This window comes from Thrips palmi, unplaced genomic scaffold (assembly GCF_012932325.1).
Source record: "Thrips palmi isolate BJ-2018 unplaced genomic scaffold, TpBJ-2018v1 HiC_scaffold_1, whole genome shotgun sequence".
In the NCBI taxonomy this organism is placed as follows: domain Eukaryota; kingdom Metazoa; phylum Arthropoda; class Insecta; order Thysanoptera; family Thripidae; genus Thrips; species Thrips palmi.
In genome coordinates this window covers 851,284-878,295 of record NW_023144620.1, presented here as the reverse complement: position 1 = coordinate 878,295, position 27,012 = coordinate 851,284, and the positions used below count along the sequence as shown (strand labels likewise).

The 27,012-nt window shown below is 46.3% G+C and overlaps 2 protein-coding genes across 2 annotated transcripts; one reads left to right on the top strand and one right to left on the bottom strand.

The window, feature by feature from the left end:
* Nucleotides 1–735: 735 nt before the first annotated feature.
* On the bottom strand, nt 736–27,012 carry LOC117639082 (lipase 1-like). The gene is made up of 10 exons (XM_034374476.1): nt 26,703–27,012; nt 14,320–14,426; nt 13,934–14,123; nt 10,393–10,507; nt 6,360–6,615; nt 5,425–5,583; nt 4,897–4,981; nt 1,671–1,816; nt 1,044–1,225; nt 736–979 (listed from the first exon to the last, which is right to left on the bottom strand). The coding sequence occupies exons 1-9, from the start codon at nt 26,977–26,979 to the stop codon at nt 1,079–1,081; spliced, it is 1,482 nt and encodes a 493-aa protein (XP_034230367.1). The 5' UTR covers nt 26,980–27,012; the 3' UTR covers nt 736–979; nt 1,044–1,078.
* On the top strand, nt 16,399–26,002 carry LOC117639164. The gene is made up of 4 exons (XM_034374566.1): nt 16,399–16,720; nt 17,350–17,520; nt 17,590–17,760; nt 25,810–26,002. The coding sequence occupies exons 1-4, from the start codon at nt 16,613–16,615 to the stop codon at nt 25,990–25,992; spliced, it is 633 nt and encodes a 210-aa protein (XP_034230457.1). The 5' UTR covers nt 16,399–16,612; the 3' UTR covers nt 25,993–26,002.

Below are 27,012 nucleotides of genomic sequence, written 5' to 3'. Positions count from 1 at the left end.
TGAGTTGCCGAGCTACCAGGCGCTCGGGCGTGCCCACTTAACCTTTCAATATTTCTCTGTAATTCAAACGGTGAGACTTCTCACCAATTTACGGCGATACAAAATGTATCACGGAAAAAAGGGTCGTACACGCATGTTTCGTCGAAAAAAAGGTCGTACACGCATGTATCGTCGAAAAAAAGGTCGTACACTAATGTATCACCGAAAAAGAGGTGAGACAACAGCGAGATTGGCCCTTGTTTTCCTGGGAAGTATCACCCTTATTTCGGTGATACATTTGTGTACGACCTTTTATCCGGTGATACATGCGTGTACGACCTCTTTGGGCCGAGGAGCCCAAATCGCGACATGTAGCTCAATCTGGCAACCCTGAGCAGCCGAGGGGGTACACACTCCAAGAAATCGTGTACAGAGTACTCGGTATTACGCGGTATTATTGGGCATTACACGTGTGTTACGGCATTAAAAAACCAAAATTTGGCACATCTGGCCCAAAAATGGTACTGCAATTATTGTACAATAATTGTGGTACCATTTTTGGGCCAAATGTGCCAAATTTTGGCTTTTTAATGCTGTAACACACGAGTAATGCCCAGTAGTATACCGCGTAATACCGAGTACTCTGTACACGATTTCTTGGAGCATGAACCCCCTCGGCTGCACGGACTGAACGTTACTAAGTGGTTGACCCGGAATGTCATGATTAATTTATTAACGTCACACAGCTAACCTTGGAAAGAATATTTATTTGGATACATCATGGCAAATGTACTAATTCATGCAGAGTTTCGATAAATTTCTGTTTTTAACACAGCATCCATTTTTTGTGTTGAGATAAATCCATTCGTGCAAAGGAGAATCGATTCGGACAGTTTTGGAAGCCTTCCTTCACCTGCACATGGATGGGACGAACCAAAGAAAGAGACAGAACTGCCTGTTGACTGAACAGCTAATGTTGTTCTTGTTTCTACAGAAAAGCCTGTAAAATGAGGACGACTGAGAGGATAAACGGGCACTGGCAAATTAACAACAGTAGGATTTACCTTTTTCGTTCGCAGTGTAGAACCGGTATTGAGTATCACACGTAACTTAGAAAGTGGTCTATGACCTTCTTGTTAACAGCCTCGTCCACATTTTTGGCCAGAACAAAGTCCAAATGATTGAATCGTGGAACTTTGTGCACGGATACGACAGATGGAATTTCACTCGAGAGGGCCGCGGCATCCTTGCGGAAAAAAGCCTTCAGTCAGCATGACGTGCAAACGAAGCAAGAACGACGTGCTGCTGCGGCGCGTGGAGTTGTCAAATATAGTATTCTCTGCAGCGGTTTAGGCTGTATCGTCGTGAATCGCTTCAAAATGTCACTCACGTGAAAAAAAAGTCAAATGCTAATTGCATTGCATAGTGTTCCCATTTTGATAATTTAAAATGGAACTCACAGGATTTTAATTCCTAGAATTCCATTCGCGATGTATGGGACTATGATATAATGACGATTCTGAGAAAATTCAAACATTGCGAACTGCGCATGCGCTTAAGTTTTCTTCTTATTTATCGACTTTTGTCCATGTCTACCCATTTCAGCCACGGCGAGCTTACTTTGCTCAATTACCAAATATAGGTCTCCATCATTTTGTGACGAAAAATAATGTCAATGGTGACACACTTACTTCAGCACTCACGGTCAAATCACCAAGTCCGTAGAAGAAATGAATGGGCGAACTGATTGCGCTCAAGTTGTAGGACGGAGGCACGGGGGAGCTGTATAATTTTTCATTTTTAGCCATTCCGAAATCATACTTTCGAAAACTTCCCGCTGCAAAAGTAGAAAACAAGGTAAGCACACTGTAAATCCAAAGGCAATACTTATAGTACATTTTATGGCGATACAGTTGAGAATCGCCAATAAACGGCCGTACGGAAAAGTATTGCCTTCAAAACGGCGATACACAAAAGAAACGCCAAAATTTGGCAATACTTGGGAGTATTGCCACGATTTGGCAATAAACGTCGAACAAATCAAGGGGAGAAGACCTTGGTTGAATGCCGTGGTTTTGGCAATACCCAAAAGCATACTTTTGGGTAGGAAGGATCTGTAGTTGAATTGTAGATGAAACTGCAGTTGTTCATCTGCAGTCCGTTTCTGTAGTTCTTTTCTTCCCTTTATTTGTATTTAAAACGTAATCAGTTTTGTATCGTCCGCTGCAGTCAGTTGTATGATTTAAAGTGGACAAAAACTGTCCTTAAACTGCCATCTGTTGTAAGATCCAACTGCAGTCCACTGTCATTCCGAAAGTTAAAACCGCACTTCAAGTTAGCTTCATTTACAAAAGCAAAGTGTTGATATCAAATGCAGTTCTCAACTGCTCTTTACTTACACTTGGAAAGTAAAGACTGGTGTATGGCATATACAGTCCCGGGCTCAATTCATGATGCAGTCATAAACTACACTTAGAGTTTGTCCCACTAGTAGTTCAAGTGTACTACCATCTTCACTCTGAATGTCTTCAGCGCTGACACTTAAAAGTGATTTAATCTCTATGAATTTTGCAAAGTGAAGCTCCGCACTGCTTCCAAACCGGCATGTCCGGACAAATGACGTGAAAATTCCCCGTGGAGTGGCCCGCGCCGGGCGGGAGTTGCGGTAAATCCCTCGTCTACCTGAGCGCGCGGGCACGGCCAGTGGCATCGCCCGCACTGGGCCGTGTCCCTCAGATGTCTCCGTGGCGCAGATGGCAGCGCTGCGGACTGACAAGCGCGGCCGCTCGGGTTCGACTACTCATCAGACTGACAAACTAACACGACAAAACAAGGAAAGGAGGGAAGAGGAAGGGCGTGACTGTAGAGGCCCATCCTTTCTCGACACTATTTTTAGCAGATGATACCTTTACAAAAACATACCTAAATCTACAACTACAAGACACATAAAGGTGTCAGCTAGCTTTTACTCGAGAGTCCAAAAACCAAGTGCGTATCCTAACAATATAATAGGGGCTGGCTGCCGGGGCGGGCTGATGAGTCTGTCGCTGCGGCGCAGCCTGCGCGGAATTCGACAATGGCACCCCCTCCTCGCGCGCGACGGCCTGCGCGCAGCATTGACAATCCCTCCCCGCTACAGCGCAGAGGAGGCCAACGGGCACGGCGCGGCCAAGCCCTAGTCTCATGGCGCGGCGGTGCAGGCCACGGCACAAAGGACTCAGTTTTTAAATATTATCTTTGGAATGAGCCCATACTACCCCGTAGAAGAAAACCAAACGAGTATCATCTGCTTTCATTAACGTTCGTTGAATGAGATTTTTTTTATATTTTTTACTCAAATTTGTAGTTTTTATGTTATGAACTGTTATGAACTGTCCGACAAAAAAACTGTAGTTAAAACTGAAACGTCCGAAATAAGTACTAGATTTTTTTTGCAGTCAGAGTACAGTTGAATGTCAGTTAAGTGTACTTAACTGCAGTTCAATTACAAATAACTGCGCTTCAACTGTACTTGAGCTGCAGTCGTATATCTGCAGTTAAACTGTAGTCAATGCATACTTCAAACTAGCAGATTTATGAACACTTTAAGATCAATTGAGTTACACCTTAACTTCCATCCTTATTCACTGCAAGGTGAAGTATGACTTCAGTTCTTGGGTGCAATTCAGACTGCAGATTCTCCCACGCGGGATCGCCAAATTTTGGCGATACTTCTGTGTATCGCCGTTCTGAAGGCAATACTTTTCCGTAAGGCCTTTTTGGCTGAGCGATAGCGAAGCCCGTTACTCAGGTGGGGTTGAAAAGTTTTGTCTGTCTGTCTGTCTGTCAGCACTACTTCTCCTGAACGGCTCGGCCGATCTGGCTGAGATTTTGCACACTTTTTGGGTATGTCCTTGGCTCGGCACACGCGAAATTTCACTATCCTAGCTCAACTGGTTCAGTTTTTATAGCCGACACTGTAGCAAAAAGGTACGGAAAATTCTGTTAATTTTTTTGCCAGGAATCTCCGTAGCCCTCTTATCAATGTTCTCCGTAGGCTCTTACAGTATTCTCCGTAGGGCCGCACAGTATTCTCCGTAGGATCGCACAGTCTTTTCCGTAGGACGTGGAAGAATGTTTAGTCCTACGGAGATCACTGTGCGGTCCTACGCAGAATACTGTGCGGTCCTACGGAAAATACTGTAAGAGCCTACAGAGAATATTGACAAGGGGGCTACGGATAATTACCACAAGCTGTTTACAGAATTTTCCGTAGCTTTATGCCACAGTGGAAAAACACCTAAAAAACGGCGAAAATCGAGTTTTCTGCCGGCAAATATCTTCTGCCTTGAAGAAAGGGGGTCAGGGGGGCAGAGCCCCCCAGCCCCGGCAAGTTGAAAAGTAACAAGGGTCAAGATCGTGTTATCTGTGGATGAAGCAACTCTATCTGGAATGAAGGGGGGTCTGCGGGGCGGAGCCCCCCAGCATGCAACAATTTAGAAGTAACCGACGATGGGCAAGCCATAGCCTGCCGAAGGCAGGCTAGCGCCGCAGGCCAAGGTAGGTCCGCCAGGCGCGGATTGGAGGAACAGGCAGCGAGACATCGCGGAGCCTGTTACGACAAGACGCGGTCTGGCGTAAACCTACCTTGTATTGGCGATACTCAATTGTATCGCCAAAAAATGTACTTTAGTATCGCCTTTGCTTGCATTTGCAGTGCAGCCACTACGCAATATCGTCCTACTCCCAGCTGCTGCGACGGGGCACAAAGACACAATTTCACTTTAACTTAGGAAACAACAAGTCTTTAATGGGATATAATTTAGGTTTACTCTGAAAGTAACCTCAAACCCCATGAAAGGCATCCCATCTATCATGGAAGGAAAAACAGAAGGGAAGAAACACGGAGAAAGCCAGGAGGTTGGAAATGAGAGGTACCTGACATAAGGCTCTGGGCATAATGAGTCACTTGGCGGATAGATGCTCCAGCTGGGAATCGGCTTAGCAGCGCACGCATCATCTTCTGCAATGAAAGGGAAATCTCACCAAATATGCTACACTTCGATCTGCCTGGTGCACACTTACAAAGACATGCTAGTGAAGGGTTGTAAGTACCATTTTTTTTGTCCGTGTGTGTCAGGTACACTGGTGAAACAAAGGCATTAAAACTAGGCCCTGGAAAGGCGTGAATCGTTTATGCCTTTGAAGGAACATTTACATTTTGCCTAAAAGTCGTATATACAATTTACGCCCTTCCCAAGGGCATTAAGCGATTTACGTCCTTGAAGGGCATAAAAGACTGTTTATGTCCCAAAGGGCGTAGTTTTAGGCCTTTGTTTTACCAGTGTAGACAGGGTTTTGCCGTGAAGGGTTCTTGCCTACTGTGTACACAATTACTAATGTGCAGGGCAAAACATGAAAAAAAAAAGAATCGAAAAATTTATTGTTTTCTAATCTTATACGCACACTGGAAATTGGCGGTTTTGGTTTTCCTGCAGCAAACTCGGTGAAAATCTTGCAGACTGGCTGGAGTTCGTTGCTGCTTTGTGCTGCGTAACATAAGGTGTCCACTGGCACGTCCGAAAATGGCATCTTGTCGTTGATAATGTAGCGTGCGGTAGCATCCTGTTCACAGAGTACGTAGGTGTCGAGTATGAGCTCATACGACTAGTCGTATGTTTGTCGAAGTGCACCACTGGCACATTCTTCTGAATGTTAATGGGCACACGTGTGTTGTCACAATTACCGAAACAGTCTGTAACATTGAGTTCAGCACCTCTGTTCCGGTACAGCAAGTAAATCGAGGGGGCAATATGCGGTCCCGATATTCTGTTAACGAAATTCTGAACGAAATCTTGAGCGAAATCTGGTGAAATCTCGTTAAAAACCTCGAAATCTCTTCCTTAGAAGAATCCAGTGTACAAAAATATTTCAAGTAGTTGCCCCCTCAGAGAAATGGCACCGTGCCAAAATTGAATATTTACTACAGGCGCAATCTAACCAACCCATTGACACCCATTCTAAAATGTCAAGTCTTGCCCAGGAAACTGCTGTTCCACTTTTTCCCCGTATTCCAAAATTATCCCAGAACACCGTCGCTACAGTGCACTGAGGCAAAAAGCTACGGAAAATTCTGTTAACAGCTTGTGGTAATTCTCTGTAGCCCCCTTGCCAATATTCTCCGTAGAACCGTGCAGTCTTCTCCGTAGGACCTTACACTACTCTGTTCTTCGTGGGACTATACGGTCTTCCAGGCCCTAGGGAGAATACTGTCCGGTCCTGCGGAGAATACCGTAAGACCAAGACCTTACGGAGAATATACTGATCAGAGGGCGAAAAAATTACAGAATTTTCCGTACTTTTATGACACAGTGTGCACCTTAAGCCCCTCTCGTGCATACCTTAATAAGGCCAGGACACTTGTCTATGGCTGACTTGGTGAACAACCACAGGCCGGCCGGGTGCCTGAAGAAGGCCGACGGTGCGAAGAATACGTTTCCCATTATCTTGGAATTGTACTCTGGTCGCTCCGACAGCAACACCATGGTGGAGGTGCAACTCATGGAGTAAGACAAAGATAGAAGGCGAGGACGACCCGTGGTCTGCAACACGAAGTCCACCATGGCGGCCTGGTCGATGACCCCGTTCTCGTGCCAGCTGCAACCAGTCAAGTGTTCTCTGCAAACTCAACAGTGTACTCTGTACACTCTCTTTAGCGTGTACTCACGAGTACACTCTCTTCAGCGTGTACTCACGAGTACACTTTCATTAGCGTGTGCTCACAAGCACACTCCCACGAGCGTGTACTCAACTGCACTCTACAAAAAATGTCCTGTCAACGCCGTTAATTTACAAGGTAGGTGTACGCCAGACCGTGTCTTGTCGTAACAGGCTTCGCGATGCTGCGCCAGTTACGACAATCTACGCCTGGCGTTACACCTACCTTGGCCTGCGGCGCTTGCCTGCCTTCGGCAGGCTAGGTTTCTTTTCCAGGCATCCGCATACCAATTTGCGTGATTGAAGGTCAAAGCAGCATTTGATTTCGTGCCTAGGGCTGCATTGGCCTGACTTTTTAACTTGTCGAGGCTGGGGCCCAGACCCCCCTTTCCTCAATACAGAAGTGATCTGCCTGCAGAAAACTCGATTTTTCGCCGTTTTTTAGGTGTTTTTCGGCTATAAAAACCGAACCAGTTGAGCTAGGATAGTGAAATTTCGCGTGTGCTGAGCCAAGGACATACCCAAAAAGCGTGCAAAATCTCACCGAGATCGGCCGAGCCGTTCAGGAGGAGTAGCGCGGACACACACACACACACACACACGCACGCAGACAGGAAAAATTTTTCAACCCCACCTGAGTAACAGGCTTTGCTATCGCTCAGCCAATTACCAATGTTTGCTGTTATGCAATTCACGGCGTTACGGCGCACAGTGGGGCGAAACCGGAAAAAGTCGCACGTAAGTCCGATTTCGCCGTTTTTGTCCTACAGGGATGGGACCGACGTTTTTGAACTCAGAAAGGACCATTCTATACAGTTACGAACATTTTTTGCACCTCAAATAACTACTACTTGCCGTTTAGCGACCTCAAAGTAGAGCAATTTCGCGAGAAAATGATACATTTGGCGGGGGTCGCGTAAGAAAGGCCACTCCTATCGCTGTTGTAGAGCAAAATAACATGTTTTATATGTTTTTGGAAAGGCAAAAAATCAAGCAGTCCAGTCCATTCATTGAAATTGGTTTCAAACGAAAAGTGTGGAAACTGCGGGTCTTCAAATGTTTGCTAAAATCGTCGTCTGCGACTTTTTTGACGAGGGATAAGTCGAGTTGCGAACATTTGCGAACCGGTCGGGCACCGTGGTGAGATAGTATGGTGACCCCACTTTCATGTCCATTTCGTCCGGCGATGCCGTTCGATGCCGTTTTCCTTCAAATCAAAGTCAAACATGCGACTTCGTCTCGCCGCGCCACGCCGCCGCCACCGCGCCGCGCCCTCGGGAGAGGAAGGCAGAGGCGCTATGCGCGCTGGCTACTCCAACCAGCTCTGTCAGACACTGTCCCACACCAGACATCGTTTTGGGCTGCCACCGATAGTGATACAACAACTTCCGTGATCATACTGTTACGCCAAGACATGCATCGTTACGCAGGCCTCGGGTGCAGCCAGTATCAATAGGCGGCACAAGAGGCACGTTTGGTCGTCTCCTGGGTATATCTTTTGTCTTCTTATCTCCTCAGAAATGATTTTCACTACCAATGAAACCCTCAAATCCAAAGTTTTGCGAGAATTCAGCAATAAGGTTCGTTTTACCCCCCTTCACGCACCTGGCTCCGCCTCTTAGGGTGCCTTTCACGTTCAAATTTCGTCAGAAATGAATTCAGCGACCCCTAAATACACTGTACAAAAAATTTGGTGAAGAAAATAATTTCGTGCGACTTTTTCCGTTTTCGCCCCACTGTGCGGCGTTCACTGTGATCTCGGTCACAGTGTTCACTGTGATCTGGCCACAGTAAACGCCGTGAATTGGAGCCTGATTTGCAGTACTTCGGTGCGCAGCGGCGTCAAACTCACAGTGTTTACTGGGGACCAGATCACAGTGAACACCGCGAACAAGATCACAGTGAATCGTGTGAGCAGATCACAGTAAACGCTGTGAATTGACCTACAGTGAAAATTGGTAATAAATTAACAGCATTTACAAGACATTTTGGTAGAGTGTGCGTATATTTCCAGGTTCTAAGCACACTCTCGTCAGAGTGTACTCATCTAAGCACACTCCTTTGGAGTGTACTGTGTACTCATCTGAGTACACTCTCGTCGGAGTGTACTTGTGTGTCACGCCGAACAGAGTGTGCTCAGCACATAGTTGACTTTTCAGAGTTGTTTCTTTGAAACTTGAAGGTTCGTGCATTCTGATGAAATTAACTTCAGCCAATTGAAATCCTCCGTACAAGCCCAAAATGTTCCTCTGTTCTGATTTCTTCTGCACACTTAATTCTTATGGACCTTTTTTATGCATAGTAATGCACGCGCAGATACGTCCACAAGGTATGTACAATTATTATGCATCACTGTGTACATATTATGCAAGAAGATGCGTCAAATGTACGCAATGATGCCAAATTATACATACCTTATCGACCGAGGGGGAAATCACTCTTAAAAACTGTGACCCGACTACTCCCTATTACGTTCTATCACGCTATTACGTAAGGCTTATTACGCTCGAAATTATCCATATTAGGCCAAAATCGGACCCTAAATAGGGAAAACTTTAAAAAATTTGGCTATTACGCTATTACTATTACGCGTAATACTCGGAATCGGTGACCCGACGCGAGTGATTTACGCGAGTGATTTCCCCCTCGTTATGGACCTATCTGCAGATAGGTCCATAAGGTATGTATAATATTGCATCACTGTGTAAGGGAGGGTGGGGAACCATGACCACTTGTTTTGGTGCCTCCCTCTACTCCACCGTGTGGTTCGAAAAGTTAAGTTTCCAGCATGAGGGGATTTTTTGGACCTCCAAGGACCTCTTCCACCCATTGGAACTTGTCTGCAATGCACGGCAGGCTCACAGAACACTTTGGAAAATAAAACGCAAAGTGGTCATGGCGCCCCACCTATGGGGTACCATGACCACCCCGTGGGGCACCATGACCATGGTAATTTTTTGGCCCAAAAAGTGTACTTTCTACCAGTATTCTCATTGAAATTGTTTATATCGCTGTTGTTACCATCAGGCCAGTCAACTCATGGTGCCCCACTAAAAAGTGGTCATGGCTCTCCACAGTGCAGTTTACGACTCTAAGGCTCCCCGAGCAAGAAAAAAGCTTTTTAAAATTAAATGTGATAATGGATACTTCGCCGGAGAGCCGACATATTGAAAAAAACCTAGGACATCGAACTTATTTCCTCAAATGTGAGAATGAGAAAAAATACCCCAGATTTTAAATACGCCCAATTTAGCCAAAACGCTGTAACAAGAATTTTGGCGAGGTGCTTTGGTCGTACCCTTGAAGCTAGAAGGTAGGACTCTGGCTGAAAATAGTTAGAATCCTATTCTCTCGGAAGTCCGGTCGACCGGTTGCCGTCGGCAAAGTAGTCCCCGAGAGCGAGGGGGGTGGTCATGGTGCCCCACCCTCCCTTACATTTGACGCGTGCATCACTATGCCTAAAAATGTATGATTATGCATTTAAAAAATCCATAAGAATTTAGTGTGTATCTAAATGCATAGGCCATTTTTTCCTCTTTACTTCATTTCCAGTGTCGCAATTTTAAAGCGTACAATGCTTGAGTTTCGTCTTAGTATTTGTAAGACAAAGATTAAACGATCCCTTATCAGCCGAAACCCGCTCCTGGACCATGGTAGAAACATGACTCTAGCATTATGTGCGAACGATCTCTTCATACTGACAAGTTTTTGACTCACCTGAAGTCCCAAAACTTGTGCGACTTGATGCTGAGAGACTTATGTCTGAGTCCATAGCTGGTTCCTCTGAAGTTAGACAGCCATACGTCAAAGCCGCGGTCCACCAGCTGGACAGCTGCGAACAGCACGTACATTACATTCAGCACTCTCCGGGAACCAGTTGTGCGTAACTGCTGTACAAATACAAGGTAGGTTTACGCCAGACCGCGTCTTGTCGTAACAGGCTTCGCGATGTCTCGCGGCCAGTTCCTCCAATCCGCGCCTGGCGTACCTACCTTGGCCTGCGGCGCTAGCCTGCCTTCGGCAGGCATTGGCTTGTCCATTGTCGGATACTTCTTACGTGTTGCATGCTGGGGGGCTCAGACCCCCCTTAATTCTAGATAGAGTTGCTTCATCTAAAGATAACACGATCTTGACCGTTGTCACTTTTTAACTTGTCGTGGCTGGGGGGCTCCGCCCCCCAGACCCCCCTTTCTTCAAGACAGAGGTGATCTACCAGCAGAAAACTCGATTTTTCGCCGTTTTTTAGGTGTTTTTCGGCTATAAAAACTGAACCAGTTGAGGTACGATCGTGAAATTTCGCGTGTGCCGAGCCAAGAACATATCTAATAAGCCTGCAAAATCTCAGCCAGATCGGCCGAGCCGTTCAGGAGGAGTAGTGTACACACACACACACACAGACACACACACAGACAGACAGACAGACAAAACTTTTCAACCGCACTGGAGTAACGGGCTTCGCTATCGCTCAGCCAACTAGAAAAGCGTACATTTTATGCTGGAGCATGCCTGCAAGGACGCTCTAACTAGCGCATGCCCAAGGGGAAATAACTTTGAATTTCGGTGTACAAAATTTTGAATTTCGCATGAATTTCGGTGAATTTCAGTGAATTTCAATGAATTTCAATGAATTTCGATGAATTTCGATGAATTTCGATGAATTTCGATAAATTCGATGAATTTGATGAATTTCATTGAATTTCACTGCAAAATTCATGAATTTCACAACAACATTCATGAATTTCATCACAAAATTGAGGAATTTCGGTGTGAGACTTCGTTGCCGCTGGCCTGCAGAGCGACTCCGCATATCACCTTCGTCGCTCCGTCTCTGTCGCACTCATGGGGCGGCCCGCATAAGTGCGAGAGAGACAGAGCGACGAGGCTCTGTGCGGAGTCGGTCGGCAGTCGGCCGGGGAGCTGTGCTGGGAGCTGCGAACGTGTCTGTCTCCCCCAGCGCGCGCAAGGCCGCCAAGCTAGGCGACGAGGCGCGGGCGGCCACGGCTCAGACGAGCCCCGTTTGCACCGGCGGGTTCGGCAATACTCGGCTTCGGCTTTCTCGGACCTCTCTCTCGCACAGAGACTCGGTTGCCGAGCCGGGCCGGCTCGCCACGAGCGGCAGTGCCGGTCTCTAGTCACAAATATACACACACTTTGTAACCGAATGGGGAAGCCCTCTGAGTTTTCACGAGTGCGCGACAAGCTCAGTTGAACCAACGCAAGGGAAAGGGCGCCCGATTCTCCATTGAAAAGTGCAGCCATCCGGCAGTGTGGGTTGCGGGCGAGACCCAACCAGGTAGTCCGGGTCGGCCGAGAGAGGAGCGGTCTTGGCCCCCCAAGGACAATTGCCTCTGGCTGCAAAATGTAAATTCGCTTCTAGAAGTCTAAGAGTAAAATAAAGGAGCTCGTTCAATGCGCCATGAAAAGATGTACAGGAGCAGTTTTGAAATTCAGTTCTAGGTCTAGGCCTTCGGGAGATACACAAGAAAATGTGGTTCTATAATTCCGTAATCAAATTGGGTTAAAACTCAAAAATATCACAAAATCCAAAAATAAAATATGGCGTTAACCGCGTGGACATGAGGAAGCAGAATATGGCGCTTAAAGTGTTGAAAAATTGAAAGCGACAGAAGTTAAAATTGGAGACAATAGGAGGAGTGCACCGCGGCAGGCAGGCCGACCCTCGCACCAACACACATTCACACACACACGCACACTGGCTCACTCTCGGGGGGGTCTCGGGCGGGGAAGAGAGAAAACAGACGACAATGGCGTTTTTCAATGAGGGGTCTTTGGGATGAATAGTCTTTGTTCACAAGTGGCTCACCCCAGTGATCTAATATTTTGCTTTATATTACAAATCTGAAAATTTCAAATTCGTCTTCCATTCCTTTCACTGCTTCAGAAACATGTTCGAATGAATTTCTAGGCCAATTTTGAGGGCAGCTGAGGTCCCAATATCCTGACGGCGTGGCGGGCGAGGGAGGCTTCTCGGCCCAAGGATGCAGGTCGCCGCCCCGGCTGCCCCCTCCCCTCTCCCCCTCCCCCCTCCCATTCCTTCCCTCGGCAGGGCTCCTTGACCTTGCCTAATTACCGCGGCGGTAATTTTTTCAGGGCCTTCCAGCCGCAACGGCCACTCAATGCTAGACGGGGTTGCTTAGGTCTGTAGACGGTCATGTAGACCAAATCTAGACCGAGAAAAATCGAATGCTTCCGACGGTATTAGAAGCCAGGCTGCTTCAGCCTAAGCGCGCACACCGGAGAGCTCTTACCGCATTAAATTACAAGAAAATTGCATGAAAATGATTGTTTTTCAATGCACTTCCACGTTTTGTACAACTATTATTTAGTTTTTGTATCAATTGATATACTTTTATCCATTTAAATGAATCTTAATTACTTTTGGACCATAATTCACGTGGTTTCTTGAATTCCGGATCAAATATCATGAATTTCAACGAATTTCAGACCGCAATTCATGAATTTCGATGAATTTCAATGAATTTCGGACCGAAATTCATGAATTTCAATGAATTTCGATGAATTTTAGACCGAAATTCATGAATTTCAATGAATTTCGTGAATTTCAATGAATTTCAATGAATTTCGATGAATTTCAATGAATTTCGGCTTGAAATTCATGAATTTTGAATTTCGGTGTACAAATTTTCAGGAGTTATTTCCCCTTGCGCATGCCTGCCAAGCATGCACTTACTAGTCCATACTTGCCGTACACGCTTCCTGATGCAAACAACTCCCTATCCCTAGATGTATGCTTCACTCGGTAGAAACGGTTCCTGGTTTTCCCAGGAACTCCCAGGAAATCACCTATGCCTCTGTCATAGGCTTCCTGGGAAAACCAGGTACCGTTTTTACCGTGCATTTAACTGTGTACCTGGCATGTATGCACTGGTAAGTACGTGCTTGGTAGGCATTCACTAGCAAGAGCATGCTTGTCGGCATACTTCAGGTAGAGCATACTGTACGCTTTTCGATTTGTAGAAAGCCACCAACTTTGCCTTTAAAGTTAGCAAAAGGTGATAAAATCCCCGTTATTTTCCATTAATTGATAAGGCCCAGGCCCACATGAAACCGCACGCCGTGAGAGGTGTGTATTAAGCGCCCCCTCTCCCTCGGCCAGCACGTATAAAGACGCCTAAAGGGTAGGAGAAAATGGTTACTTTGCCCAAGTAGGCATAAAGTTCTTCGTCTGCCAGAGAGAGCAGGAAATTTTGCTGGCGCTGGCAGCGTTGCGACCCACCCAGATTCTGGTCCGACCGCAGAAGCCACTGCTCGCTGTTGCCAAGGAGCCCGTGGCCGATTAGAATCGGGGTGAAGTGGCCACTGGCGTTGCGGGCCTTGGGCGCAGAGAGGCGGTGCACGGTGAGGATGTAGCCGTCCGGCGTGGCAACGTCCAGCGCGTCCAAGTTGTAGCCCCAGCTCGCCACCACCTGCAAGGAACACATCAAGAAAAATTGTTTTTCTTGTTAAATACAAAAAAAAATATTCCTACAATAAAAATAAAAATAAAATTGTAACGTTTGAAACGTGCTCTAGGTTAGAGTACACAGGACGTGGGTTAAAACAGTTGGGTTAAAAAGTCCACATGAATTTAGTGCGTTTAGAGCACCTCTGAGTACAGTGTACCTTTCCGATGCTGGGCTTGCTGAGGGAAGCCGAAGCCGGGAAGCAGCTGGCGAGGACGGCCAGGACACCCGTCGTCCACCAGCACGACATTTTGAGGCAGCCAGCTTCTGGAAAAAAGAAATAAAGCTTACAGGATAATTTTGATTCCATGCGTAGACTAGACCTGCTCTTGCACTCTCACTCCAGGAGCGTGACATCACGTTGAAACGAGTATGACAGAATGTCACATTCCTTTGAGCATTGTGTCTCATTCGTTTCAACGTATGGCTGATTCACGTCCAAGCGCATGTGACAATGCCCAAAGCAACGTGACATTTTGTCACATTCATTTCAACGTGATGAAACGTTCTTGGGATGAGAGTGTGCGGCCCACCGCCGTAGAAAATATGTGGTCCTGGAGGGCGGGGGACATTGGTTGAACTAAGACCGGTTTAACAAAGACCGACGTGCATTTCGGGTTACGTCGACTTCTCATTTCATCTTAGTTACTTTCCATAGAAGTTCTTATAGATGCACGATGATAATGTGCTCATTTGGTGCGTGAAACTTTTAAGTATCAGAAAATTTCGATTGGCAGCGTTCCTTTTAAGGTGAAAAATCAATTGTGGGTCACATTTTTGAAAATTCCAAATTAAGGCCTTTAATTCTGACCTGGTGACAAAAGTGCATGTGCGGCCTTTAACTATGGTCCTTGGCCTAAGTTTTGCAGCATAGTAGCCCTGTCTATCATCCTTATTTACTAAGCTGTGGCTGTTTTAAAAGTAGTCTGTTTTGGCCCACAATTGATTTTTGGAACCAGTTGTGGGTCAGCATTGTAGGAAGCTCAAATTTGGATATGATTTGCTTAAATACGAGAGAAATTCACTTCTGAATTCATTTTTCGGAATCGTGAAAACTGCAGGATCTGTAGCACAATGAATCAATTGTGGGTCATATCAATTGTGGGCCATTTCGTCTTTTTGCTTGTAAATTGACCACTTTTGCAAGATATTTTCTTATCTTCATTTATTAAAGGTCCCTGGTTCTCAATAAACCAAGCAGACACGTTTTTCACTCAAAAAGGAAAAATACATAAACAGGCTAACTTCACTGTGAGACAGATGTGAGTTTAACGTCCTGGATTAGACACGGAACTTTTTTAGTGCGTATTGTAGGGCCGCCGGTGTGGTAGACAATCCAACACCACACCCTGTCATCATGAGGTATTGCTACAGTTTTTTATCTATTTCAGTCAGAATATATAGTCTGTAGGGATTGATTTGACTCCTTATAACAGGGCCGGACTGGCCTCGGGTGCCTAGCCCGCAGTTGGAGAGCGGTTCCATTCCGGGAGGTATGTAAGCCCCGAAATGCGCCCCCCCCCCTCCCCAACAAAAAAGCCTGATGGCAGACTGGAAGTATAAGCTAGTGTTGTCATTCGGGGCTGTAGCTTAACATAACCTTCGTATCGTAATACTAAATGTGACAGAGCAGAAAAATGGAATTTACTGGGATACATCAGTCATTCAGAAGCGCAGAAAACAAAAAAAATAGCAGAAAAACTACCGGAAAATTCGGTTAAAATAATGGTTCTGACATGGAAGCGAACGCTACTTTGCCATCACCCGCGCACCATGGCATCGAATGATTTCGGCTGTACTATGGTAAAATTATGTTCCCTGACCTACTATGTACCAAAATCAGCAAGGGCGTCCCGTTTTATCTCGTAATAGCTTCACGGTGGCAATTTGAAAAACATACGATTTATCGCCTCGTTGGATGGGCGCTATTTTCACGACATTATGGAGGGCCTTCCTTTGAAGCCTGATAGGAGCCGTTACAGTCATCGCTCGGACATGCACGCTATTTGGAAAGACAAAGAAAGGTTGGAGGAAGGTCTACCACGAAATTCAAATCGATTCAATCTCCGTCGGGTCTGCGGTGACCCGTCGAAAAAAATGACCCACAATTGATTCGTGACCCACAATTGATTTTTTACCTTACGTTGGTTGATATACGCGTTACAAATGGGAGTGGGAGAAGCGGCCAAAAGGCATACCGGAGTCTTTGTTCAACCGGAGCAAAGCGTAGCGGTCTTTGTTCATAGGACCCATCGTGTTGTACTTATCGCAAGGTCATCCCACTTCACTTTGGACCGTGAGCATTGTAAGGTCGTCACTTCACGTGTATTTTTTATTTAGCAAAGGCGAGGTGAGCGTCCCGAGCAGCGGTCTATTACGCGACACCGTAACACGAAGAAACATGCACGCGCGACCGCACACCACGAAAGAAAGAAATGGTCCACACAGTCTGAATGCTCATTCCCATGGGGACCATGTCTCTCCCTGCGCGGCTCGTCCAGCTCCTGTTGGCCACAACCATAGTAATGATAATCAAGTGCACTGCGCAGATGCAGATAGCCGTAAGTACCGCAACTGACGTGCCCATTATGTAACATGATAGTGGACGATTGGGGTACGTTTTTTCCACACGCCGAAGTCTGACTAATGGCGTCAAAAACTTGATTGTTGATCACCCTCAATCCAATATGCAACACCAATTGTCTTTAATTTACATTGTTTTCAGTGCGACTTAGAAGACAGGGTAAGAAGTACAGGGTAAGAAAAGCAATGCCCAGTGCTTTCGAATCTCTTACTTACCCTCATTGCGTTGTAAATCACACTCCTGAAAACAAAGTAAATAAAAGACTATTGTTGTTGGATATTGGATTGAAAAGGTGAGCAACAATCAAGTTTTTGACGCCAAAAGTCTGACTTCTCTTTATGCCCTGCTGCAAATCTCAACATCGATTTAACAGGGAGTTCACTCTCAGATTTTTATGTTCATTTGAAATAACTGGCCATGGTATGGCTCAAGACGCAAGATATTAGCACCACAAGGGTTGCAATTTTCTCTCTGTGTATTTTCTCTGTGTCCCAACTGACCATTAAGACGTAATGTTTGAGGAGACAGTACTGGAGGTCACGTGATCTCCGGGGTGCAATGGAGAGGAGCGTCAGATTGGACTATAGGTGATTTGTTACTTTTCAGGGCCCTTTCCGAGTCGTACCGGGTTACATGGAAGACTGCCCACCCGAAATGAGACCAAAAACGGAATTTTTCAAAGGTTACTACTCAGGTTTCCGAGACAGGAGAAACACAGACGTGTGGTACTATTCCGGCAATATCACTACGTTTATCACCGCTGATGACAATTACACGGTAATTCGTCTGTACATTCTCCGTACTCAACAGCGTAAGACATGGCTTTCATTCAGAGTGTTGACTTAGGCAACATTCAACCTTGCTTCCTGGAGCTCAAGAGGAGGCTGGAAGGACAACGCCTTTCAGAAAAGTACCTCACGACTCTGCACCACTATTAAGACTTTTTTTCCGAACGTATGGAGAAAAGGCATGATGATGGTATTCAACGATCCGACTAGGGACTGCCCTTTTCCACCGGTAGGTTACCAACTGGTTTGTCAGACATAAAAGGGGGCGTCTATTCTCTACGTTACTCACTTAAGGGTAATTCCACGCCAGACCATCGCACCCCCCGAAATCGACGGTGATGGAATTGACCATAGGTGTCAATCCACTCAGGATGACCTCTTGAGTCACCCTGCAAAATTTTTTGGGAACTTTCTGCTGCACTATCAACTTCTCATACCTGGGATTGGAGCAGTACAAGCACACTGAAAATCAAATAGTGATACATCTCACTCTCTGAGGGATGAGACATACCTGTCTCACCGAAAAAATGGTGATACTAAAATGTATCACCGAAAAAATAGTCGTACACGCATGTATCACCGAAAACATGGTCGTACACGCATGTATCACCGAAAAAAAGGTCGTACACAAATGTATCACCGAAAAAAGGGTGATACTTCCCCAGGAAAACAAGGGCCAATCTCGCTGATGTCTCACCGTTTTTTCGGTGATACATGCGTGTACGACCATTTTTTCGGTGATACATGCGTGTACGACCATTTTTTCGGTGATACATTTTGTATCGCCGAAAATTGGTGAGATGTCTCACCCTTCGAATTTCAGAGCAGACGATTCGAAAAGTAAAGTGTAGTGCTCAGGACAACTTTTGTCTCAAATGTTAAGATTTTCTTGTTTATTGTGGTGTGGGCCATGATATGTGAGCTCCTATATCAGTCAGGGAGTTTCTCCTGATAAAGAACTGATAGAATCAATTGGCTAATGTGTTGAATTCTTCATCAGGTGAGTAAAATGAAGTAAGGGGAATACTCAGACGTTATTTTCATGTGGTGGAAATGGTCTGCGCAAGCATAATTTTACTCGTTAACCCAAAATCTCGACGTTGAAGTTAAAACACACAAAAATATATCTCTGGACCTGGAGTGTCTGATTTGAATTGATGTTTGGGGGTCAATCTGAAGCTCAGAAGTTATCTTAAAAGTGAAAACATGCACTCTTGGTTCATGCCGTCCAAGTTTCGATACCAAATTTAGCCCCAAAAGTATAAAACGTGGACCGATCCATAGTTAGGAAGCTGGGCCGGAGTTGAAATTTTGTGGGCTTGTTCGACTAAGGATAAGTGACTTTTGAAACAAGTATCGTCAAAATCGAAGGACCAGCTTTTTTTTATACATCCATATTTGTGAAATTTTCATTGATTTTTCTTAATATTTTCCAAGTTTTTCACTTTTTTCAAAAAAAAATTTCTTATGGATAGAGTAGTCTTTTGTGAAGACAATGAAACCTGGCTGGTCACTATGTGACCACAGATGCTCTGTGGACAAAAGTTGCGACATTCAAAGTTGACAAAAATTTCAAATCGCTATAAAATCTGAACGGTTTGGAGTTGGACCAAAATATTTTGCAGGGTGACTCAAGAGGTCATCCTGAGTGGATTGACACCTATATTGGCCAATTCCATCACCGTCGATTTCGGGGGGTGCGATGGTTGGGCGTGGAATTACCCTTCAGCGAGTATAGGGATAACTAGGATCAAATGTGAAGTGAATAAATAACAAGCTAGGGCCCGCCCTTCCGTCGAACCGAGTTGCCAGCTCCGCTACGCTGCACCGGCAACTCGGTTCGACAGGGGGCCGGCCCAGCTTGGCCTGCCGGCGGCCTTTCCTCGGGCCTTCGGCCCTCGCATCAGACCCAACTTGGCCTTCGGCCCGCTCGCATCACACACACCGTGAGCGGGTAAAGCAAAGTTATCGATGTACCATCGTGACTTAGGCCCGCCCTTCTATTCACAATATGCAATAGTCCTTACACTTTTTACTCCAACTGTCCTTAGAATATGCCCATTTCATTTGTCTCTTCGCCCTCATTCCGAAAATACCCATATTTGCCATGCTACTGCAACTCCCTGCAATAGAGGCACAGCAGGAGCGCAAAACGAGTCCGTCGCACTTTTTCCCATAACTCATGAAGGCGGGCTCCTGGACCCCCCTTCCGACCCCTCGTTGAAGAGGTCTTGCCAAGACCTATCCAAAACTTAAGCAAAAATTTTCAGTCGGTCGACCGCCTTTTTTCAAGATCCTGATGTGACTAATAGACGAAGTCGGGCTCCTGGACCCCCTTTCCGACCCCTCGTTGAAAAGGTCTTGCTGAGACCAATCGAAATCTGCAATAAATTTTTTTAGTCGGTCGACCCCCTTTTTTGAAGATCCTGATCTGGCCAACTTGTAAAAGCGGCCGATGGGGTCGGGACCAGGTCCATTCATCTTGTCTCGTCGCCCCGATTCCAAAAATACCCGTATGTGCCCTGCTAGCACCAATAATGGCGGAAATCCCCCTCCCGCTCATGTAAACCATGATGCACCTGCAGCAGCCCTTGTGCGACCCGGACGGGATTTGCACCACCGGATTATTTGTTTGGACGGTACTCCTGAAGTACCCTCCAAATCTGGTTACTCTAGCTCAACTCCTTCCTTGTACACAGACGCCAACAACAACAACAACAACAACACACAGACGCAAATGCATAGGCCCTCCCCCTATTTTTAGAATAGAAGGGCGGGTCAAAAAGGGGACCGACCGACTAAAAATTTTTATACGCCCCATCGGTAGGTCTGGTCGAGACATTTCCGAAACTGTGCCGCAATCGGGTCCCCGTCACCGGCAACATACTCAAAATCAATCATCAATTGTCATCAAGCCCCTATAAAGCCCCAAAATCCGACTGACTGACTCCCTCACTCATCAATCAAGAACCTATATAGCCCCAATCCGACTGACTGACTCACTGACTGACTCACTCACTCACTCACTCATAGAAATGTTTGGGGTCAAGGAGTGGTCGTAGAGCCCTGCGGTTTTTTCCATTCGATTCCAAATTTAATGGGAAAATTGAGAAAAATCTCAAAAGTTGAAAATTTCTTACTGTTTCCGAGCAAACCTACTCAATCTTCTAACAAGCTAGGGCCCGCCCTTCCGTCGAACCGAGTTGCCAGCTCCGCTTCGCTGCGCCGGCAACTCGGTTCGACAAGGGGCCGGCCCAGCTTGGCCTGCCGGCGGGCTTTTCTCGGGCCTTCAGCCCTCGCATCAGACCCAACTTGGCCAGTCGAAGGCCCGGGCCTTCGGCCGGCTCGCATCACACACACCGTGAGCGGGTAAAGCAAAGTTCTCGATGTACCATCGTGACTTAGGCCCGCCCTTCTATTCACAATATGCAATAGTCCTTACACTTTTTTCTTCAACTGTCCTTAGAATATGCCCATTTCATTTGTCTCTTCGCCCTCATTCCGAAAATACCCATATTTGTTTGCCATGCTACCGCAACTCCTTGCAATAGAGGCACAGCAGGAGAACAAAACGAGTCCGTCGCACTTTTTCCCATAACTCATGAAGGCGGGCTCCTGGACCCCCCTTCCGACCCCTCGTTGAAGAGGTCTTGCCAAGACCTATCGAAAACTTAAGTAAAAATTTTCAGTCGGTCGACCCCCTTTTTTCAAGATCCTGATGTGACTAAAAGACGAAGTCGGGCTCCTGGACCCCCTTTCCGACCCCTCGTTGAAAAGGTCTTGCTGAGACCAATCGAAATCTGCAATAAATTTTTTTAGTCGGTCGACCCCCTTTTTTGAAGATCCTGAGCTGGCCAACTTGTAAAAGCGGCCGATGGGGTCGGGACCAGGTCCATTCATCTTGTCTCGTCGCCCCGATTCCAAAAATACCCCTATGTGCCCTGCTAGCACCAATAATGGCGGAAATCCCCCTCCCGCTCATGTAAACCATGATGCACCTGCAGCAGCCCTTGTGCGACCCGGACGGGATTTGCACCACCGGATTATTTGTTTGGACGGTATTCCTGAAGTACCCTCCAAATCTGGTTACTCTAGCTCAACTCCTTCCTTGTACACAGACGCCAACAACAACAACAACAACAACAACACACAGACACAAAGGCAAATGCATAGGCCCTCCCCCTATTTTTTGAATAGAAGGGCGGGCCAAAAACCCTCTAAGGTCTTCTACGATTAACATACTTTTCCGTTGGCTGCGTGGCGTAGCGTGCGCGTATGTAAACTCCATTTCGATTTTTAAGTGGTAATCCAGTTTCAACAGTTGCTGATGTTTCGCTTTTATTTTTGGAAAGTGGGCAGGGTGACATTGCAACATTTCAAAGGTTTCACATCCTCCTTTTTCGGCATTGAGTACCATGTGCGCTCTGTAAACAGTAGCTTTGTTTATTCGGGAATTCGGACAACTTTTTCAGACTTGACGTTATGGCGCACCAATTCATGCCTTTTCATGAGCTTTCAAAACGCTTGTCTCTAAGGTCAGACAAGGCAGTCTGAAACCGTACTTGGTCTGAATATTAGTACTTGTCTCAAAATTCATGTCAAGGGAAGTCCAAAATTTCAGACAGGGCAGGTTGGATGAGGATCTATTGAAGACCTGATATTTAGGACCTCGCAATGTCCGAATTTTAAGACTTCACTTTTTGACGAAGGAAAGCATAAAAATTAATTCGAAGTTTATGTAAATCACCAGAAACAAGGGCACTAGTCCAGTAGTGCTAGCGGTAGGCAAAACTAAACTGCAAATCGTGATACTAAGGTGCCACTTGGCACACTTGTTCCAAGACCCATTTGGTCGATTTGATCCATGTAACACTCAATTTTGTCCCTTAGGGTAGATTTTTTAGGGGGGTGGGGGAAATTTAACGTTAAAATTTCGAACGGACCTAATTTTAGCTACAGATCCAAACTGGGTGTCGATTCCGGATAATTTTGACCCAAGGAATCCAAATATGATCCCGGAAATGCATTCCGACAACCGGAAGTCGGTCAAAATCCGCCATTTTAAAAAAAATGGCCGACTTCTTGCTGTTCAACGCTTTGAACGAAAACAGAGCCATGCGAGGTGTCTATATATATGTTTTCGAGGCCGGCGAGACCAGTCGTGGTACCGGAAGTGACCTCAGGCAACCGGAAGTCACTCCAATCGACGTCACTAACGCGCACAAGGATGCACAGGGTGTCCATTCGTTTGATTTTGAAAGCGGCGGGTCCAAACATGGCGCCGTACGTGACGTGCGGCACCCGGAAGTTGACTCCAGTCTAGGTGCTACCAAGGATGATGAATAGGGAGGAACTGAGGTAAGTAGCGAACATTTGCGAAACCGTAGTAGTTACACCCAGTAAAAACTCTACGAAGAACCGCTTTGTAATACGAAGAAAATAAAGGCATTGTAAAATCTACGAAGAAATGCTTCGTATTACGAGGCAAAATCCTTCATAATATGAAGCTATTCTACAATGCCTTCATTTTCTTTGTAGTTATGAAGCAAATGCTTCGTAGGCTTTTAAGAGTGCATAATTGAAATTTCATTTCAGGTCAATACTATTTCAAACATATTGTGCACCGTTATGTGCGCCGTCGTTTCTGTCAAATTAATGATACTTCTGTGTTATTGTAGGTTATTTCTGGGTTCCTTCCATAATACGGACTGCCGAAACACCATGGGAGCGAGATCCGACTCGAACTCCGGATTATTTAAGGGTCGGAAACCCGCAAAATGGCTGTTTTTTAGGGTTTGGGACTTGTTGGGTTGGTGGGACCGGCTGGTCAAAAAAGTCACCCATTAGGTTTATCTTGTACAAAATAGAACGCTCTTTCGAAAGGCGTTTCGTACGAGGCCCTACGACGTCGGGTTTCGACGCTACGGGCTCTCAAAGTAGCATAGTTTCACTATTTTCGCTGGAGATTTGAGCATACCAGCGCCGTTCGAAGTAGACCATCGGCGATTTCGCTCCTCTCTGGTTTAAATGGTGCCCCACAACGTCAAAATATTTTTCCACGAGAAAGTCTCGAAGCTTCAAGATAGTCTCAAGGGCAAACATTTTATCAGTTACGGTAAAAAATGTCTTGGTGCACCATGTTTTAAAAGCGTTCCAGGAGGTGTATCACCGAAAGAAAGGTCGTGCACGAATGTATTACCGAAAAAAAAGGTAGTTCACAAATGTATCACCGAAAAAAAAGGTGAGACATCAGCCAGATTGACCCTTGATTTCCTGGGGAAGTATGACCCTTTTTGGCCCGTCCCGTTCATTTTTTGTAAAAAAAGAAGACGGAGGGACGGGCATATAGTATGATCCCTGCTGTGCGTCCGTCCGTCCGTCCGTCCGTCCGTTCGTCCGAGGACTTCCCGTGGTCCGATCTTGACCAAATTTGGTATGGAGCCTCCTTGGGTGACCCTAAGAACCGCCCGGTGGCAGCAAATCCGATCCGAGCCCCGGGGGTGCTGCTGCAGGTGCATCATGGTTTACATGGGGTCGAGGAGGATCTCGGCAACGGATGCAGCTAGGAGGGCATGTAGGGGTATTTTTGGAATCGGGGCGACGAGAAAAAACCAATGGTGCCAGTTTCGAGCGAATCGGAGAAGTTCGGACCCGGGTTCAAATCCCAGCGGGGTATTTTTTGAACATTCTTTATATTCGAGTTTTTGCATTGTTTCTGATGTTTTTAAGGGTGCTGATGACGAAAATGACATTAATTTTAACCCCAGATTCAGGTTTTAATTCCGTCGGGGTCAAACATAGGTGAAATTCGTACGTTTCTTAATGTACGGGACGGGCCAAAGTTGCCGATGTATATCGCTACTTTTCCTGTTATTTCAGTGATGCATTTGTGTACGTCTTTTTTTTCGGTGATATATTTGTGTACGACCTTTTTTTCGGTGATACATTCGTGTACGACCTTTTTTTTCGGTGATACATTCGTGTACGATCTTTTTTTCGGTGATAAATGCGTGTACGACCGTTTTTTCGGTGATACAGTTTAGTATCACTTTTTGGCCCGCCCTTCTATTCAAAAAATAGGGGGAGGGCCTATGCATTTGCCTTTGTGTCTGTGTGTTGTTGTTGTTGTTGGCGTCTGTGTACAAGGAAGGAGTTGAGCTAGAGTAATCAGATTTGGAGGGTACTTCAGGAGTACCGTCCAAACAAATAATCCGGTGGAGCAAATCCCGTCCGGGTCGCACAAGGGCTGCTGCAGGTGCATCATGGTTTACATGAGCGGGAGGGGGATTTCCGCCATTATTGGTGCTAGCAGGGCACATAGGGGTATTTTTGGAATCGGGGCGACGAGACAAGATGAATGGACCTGGTCCCGACCCCATCGGCCGCTTTTACAAGTTGGCCAGATCAGGATCTTCAAAAAAAGGGGTCGACCGACTAAAAAAATTTATTGCAGATTTCGATTCGTCTCAGCAAGACCTTTTCAACGAGGGGTCGGAAAGGGGGTCCAGGAGCCCGACTTCGTCTTTTAGTCACATCAGGATCTTGAAAAAAGGGGGTCGACCGACTGAAAATTTTTACTTAAGTTTTGGATAGGTCTTGGCAAGACCTCTTCAACGAGGGGTCGGAAGGGGGGTCCAGGAGCCCGCCTTCATGAGTTATGGGAAAAAGTGCGACGGACTCGTTTTGCGCTCCTGCTGTGCCTCTTTTGCAAGGAGTTGCAGTAGCATGGCAAATATGTGTATTTTCGGAATGAGGGCGAAGAGACCAATGAAATGGGCATATTCTAAGGACAGTTGGAGTAAAAAGTGTAAGGACTATTGCATATTGTGAATAGAAGGGCGGGCCTAAGTCACGATGGTACATCGATAACTTTGCTTTACCCGCTCACGGTGTGTGTGATGCGATCGGGCCGAAGGCCCGGGCCTTCGACTGGCCAAGTTGGGTCTGATGCGAGGGCCGAAGGCCCGAGAAAAGGCCGCCGGCAGGCCAAGCTGGGCCGGCCCCCTGTCGAACCGAGTTGCCGGCGCAGCGAAGCGGAGCTGGCAAGTCGGTTCGACGGAAGGGCGGGCCCTAGCTTGTTTTTCGGTGACACAGTTATGTCTCACCTCTCAGAGTGAGATGTATCACTATTCGATTTTCAGAGCAGTGGTAAAATGGCCCAAAACTTTAATTGTTCACAGTTCCTCTAAAAATTGCGTGAGATGGCTGGCATTTTGTGGGGGAGTTGACCAAATAAGAGTTGACGACTGCATTTTTCTTTTCTTTTGTTCTACTTTAGCAGGACACGTACTCAGTGAATAATGTTTCAACAAACTACATCGCCAAGTTCCCTCCGAGTTTTTTCTATGGCAGGTACCGAGGCACTGGTCAAATTCTGAACACTGAGACGAAGGAGCTGATTGCCTGCAAACGTTGCTACTTTCAAGTAGTGCCGAAACAACAAAATTCTGCCACTCCATAGAAATGGACGGAAAAGCCAGTAACAATGACTCAAGAGGCGTGCCCAGAGCACCCTGTCGGGAGGGGCGGTTAACCGCCAACGGCGGGAAAAAGAGGGAAAGGGGGGGGGCGTTATATGGAAGATCGGTCGGAGCAACCGACATGCATGCTGGGACCCCGGGCAACTAAGCCCTCCCGAATCCGTCGCCATGCGTTGGTTTGGTCATTGAGCGTCCCGTAAAAGTCGAACGGCTTTGCCCATTCCTACACAGAATTTGTTACAGATCAGTAAATAAATTTTTGCTGCATGAAATTTTTTGGTCTGAGACTCCTACCTACTTGAGGCAACCTGCTCACAAAATCTCGCCAGGATCTGAGAAAGTAAATAAATTCAAAAAGTTCTCCGAACAATTCCAAGTTTTTTTTTTAAAATTTATTCCCTTTGTAACAGCTCTTTTATTTTGAAGGCTCCTCATTTAACAGCCGGTTTGTTGAACATTCTTTTAAAAGAACTTTTTTTTTAAATTTAAGAGTCTTTGTCTTCAACATTCTTTTTATCGAATGTTTAATTATTTTCCTGTCGTTTTAACTGCCTGGGGGTCGTCGATTCTATGAAGATTTTAGCAACAATGACAGGACGAGGACATAACAACGTATCTTCGATGGCTTTCCCAAGCGCCTTACGCCCAACTGCCGCAGAACTTTCTTCTCGGACAAAGCACGCCGACTTACTTGAGAGCTTGAGTGTGTCGGTGCCCTCGCTCTGGAGTCCGTGAGCTGGGTGCTGTTTGGCGGCGTTCTGACCGACCGGGCACTGCCGGGACGGAGAGTGACACTGCGCCCGGCTTTGCGATTTTCGTCCAGGCTCTGCCAGGGCCGCGTCCGTCTCCACGACACGCTGGATTTGGCGCGGGCCCTCCACCTCACGGACACCGAGGTAGTCGTTTCCCTCGCTGTCTCTCTCGCACCTGTAAGGAAAGCTCCATGAGAGCGAGGGAGTCAGAGACATGAAAATTACTCTTGGAATCAGTTTGCTGGTACG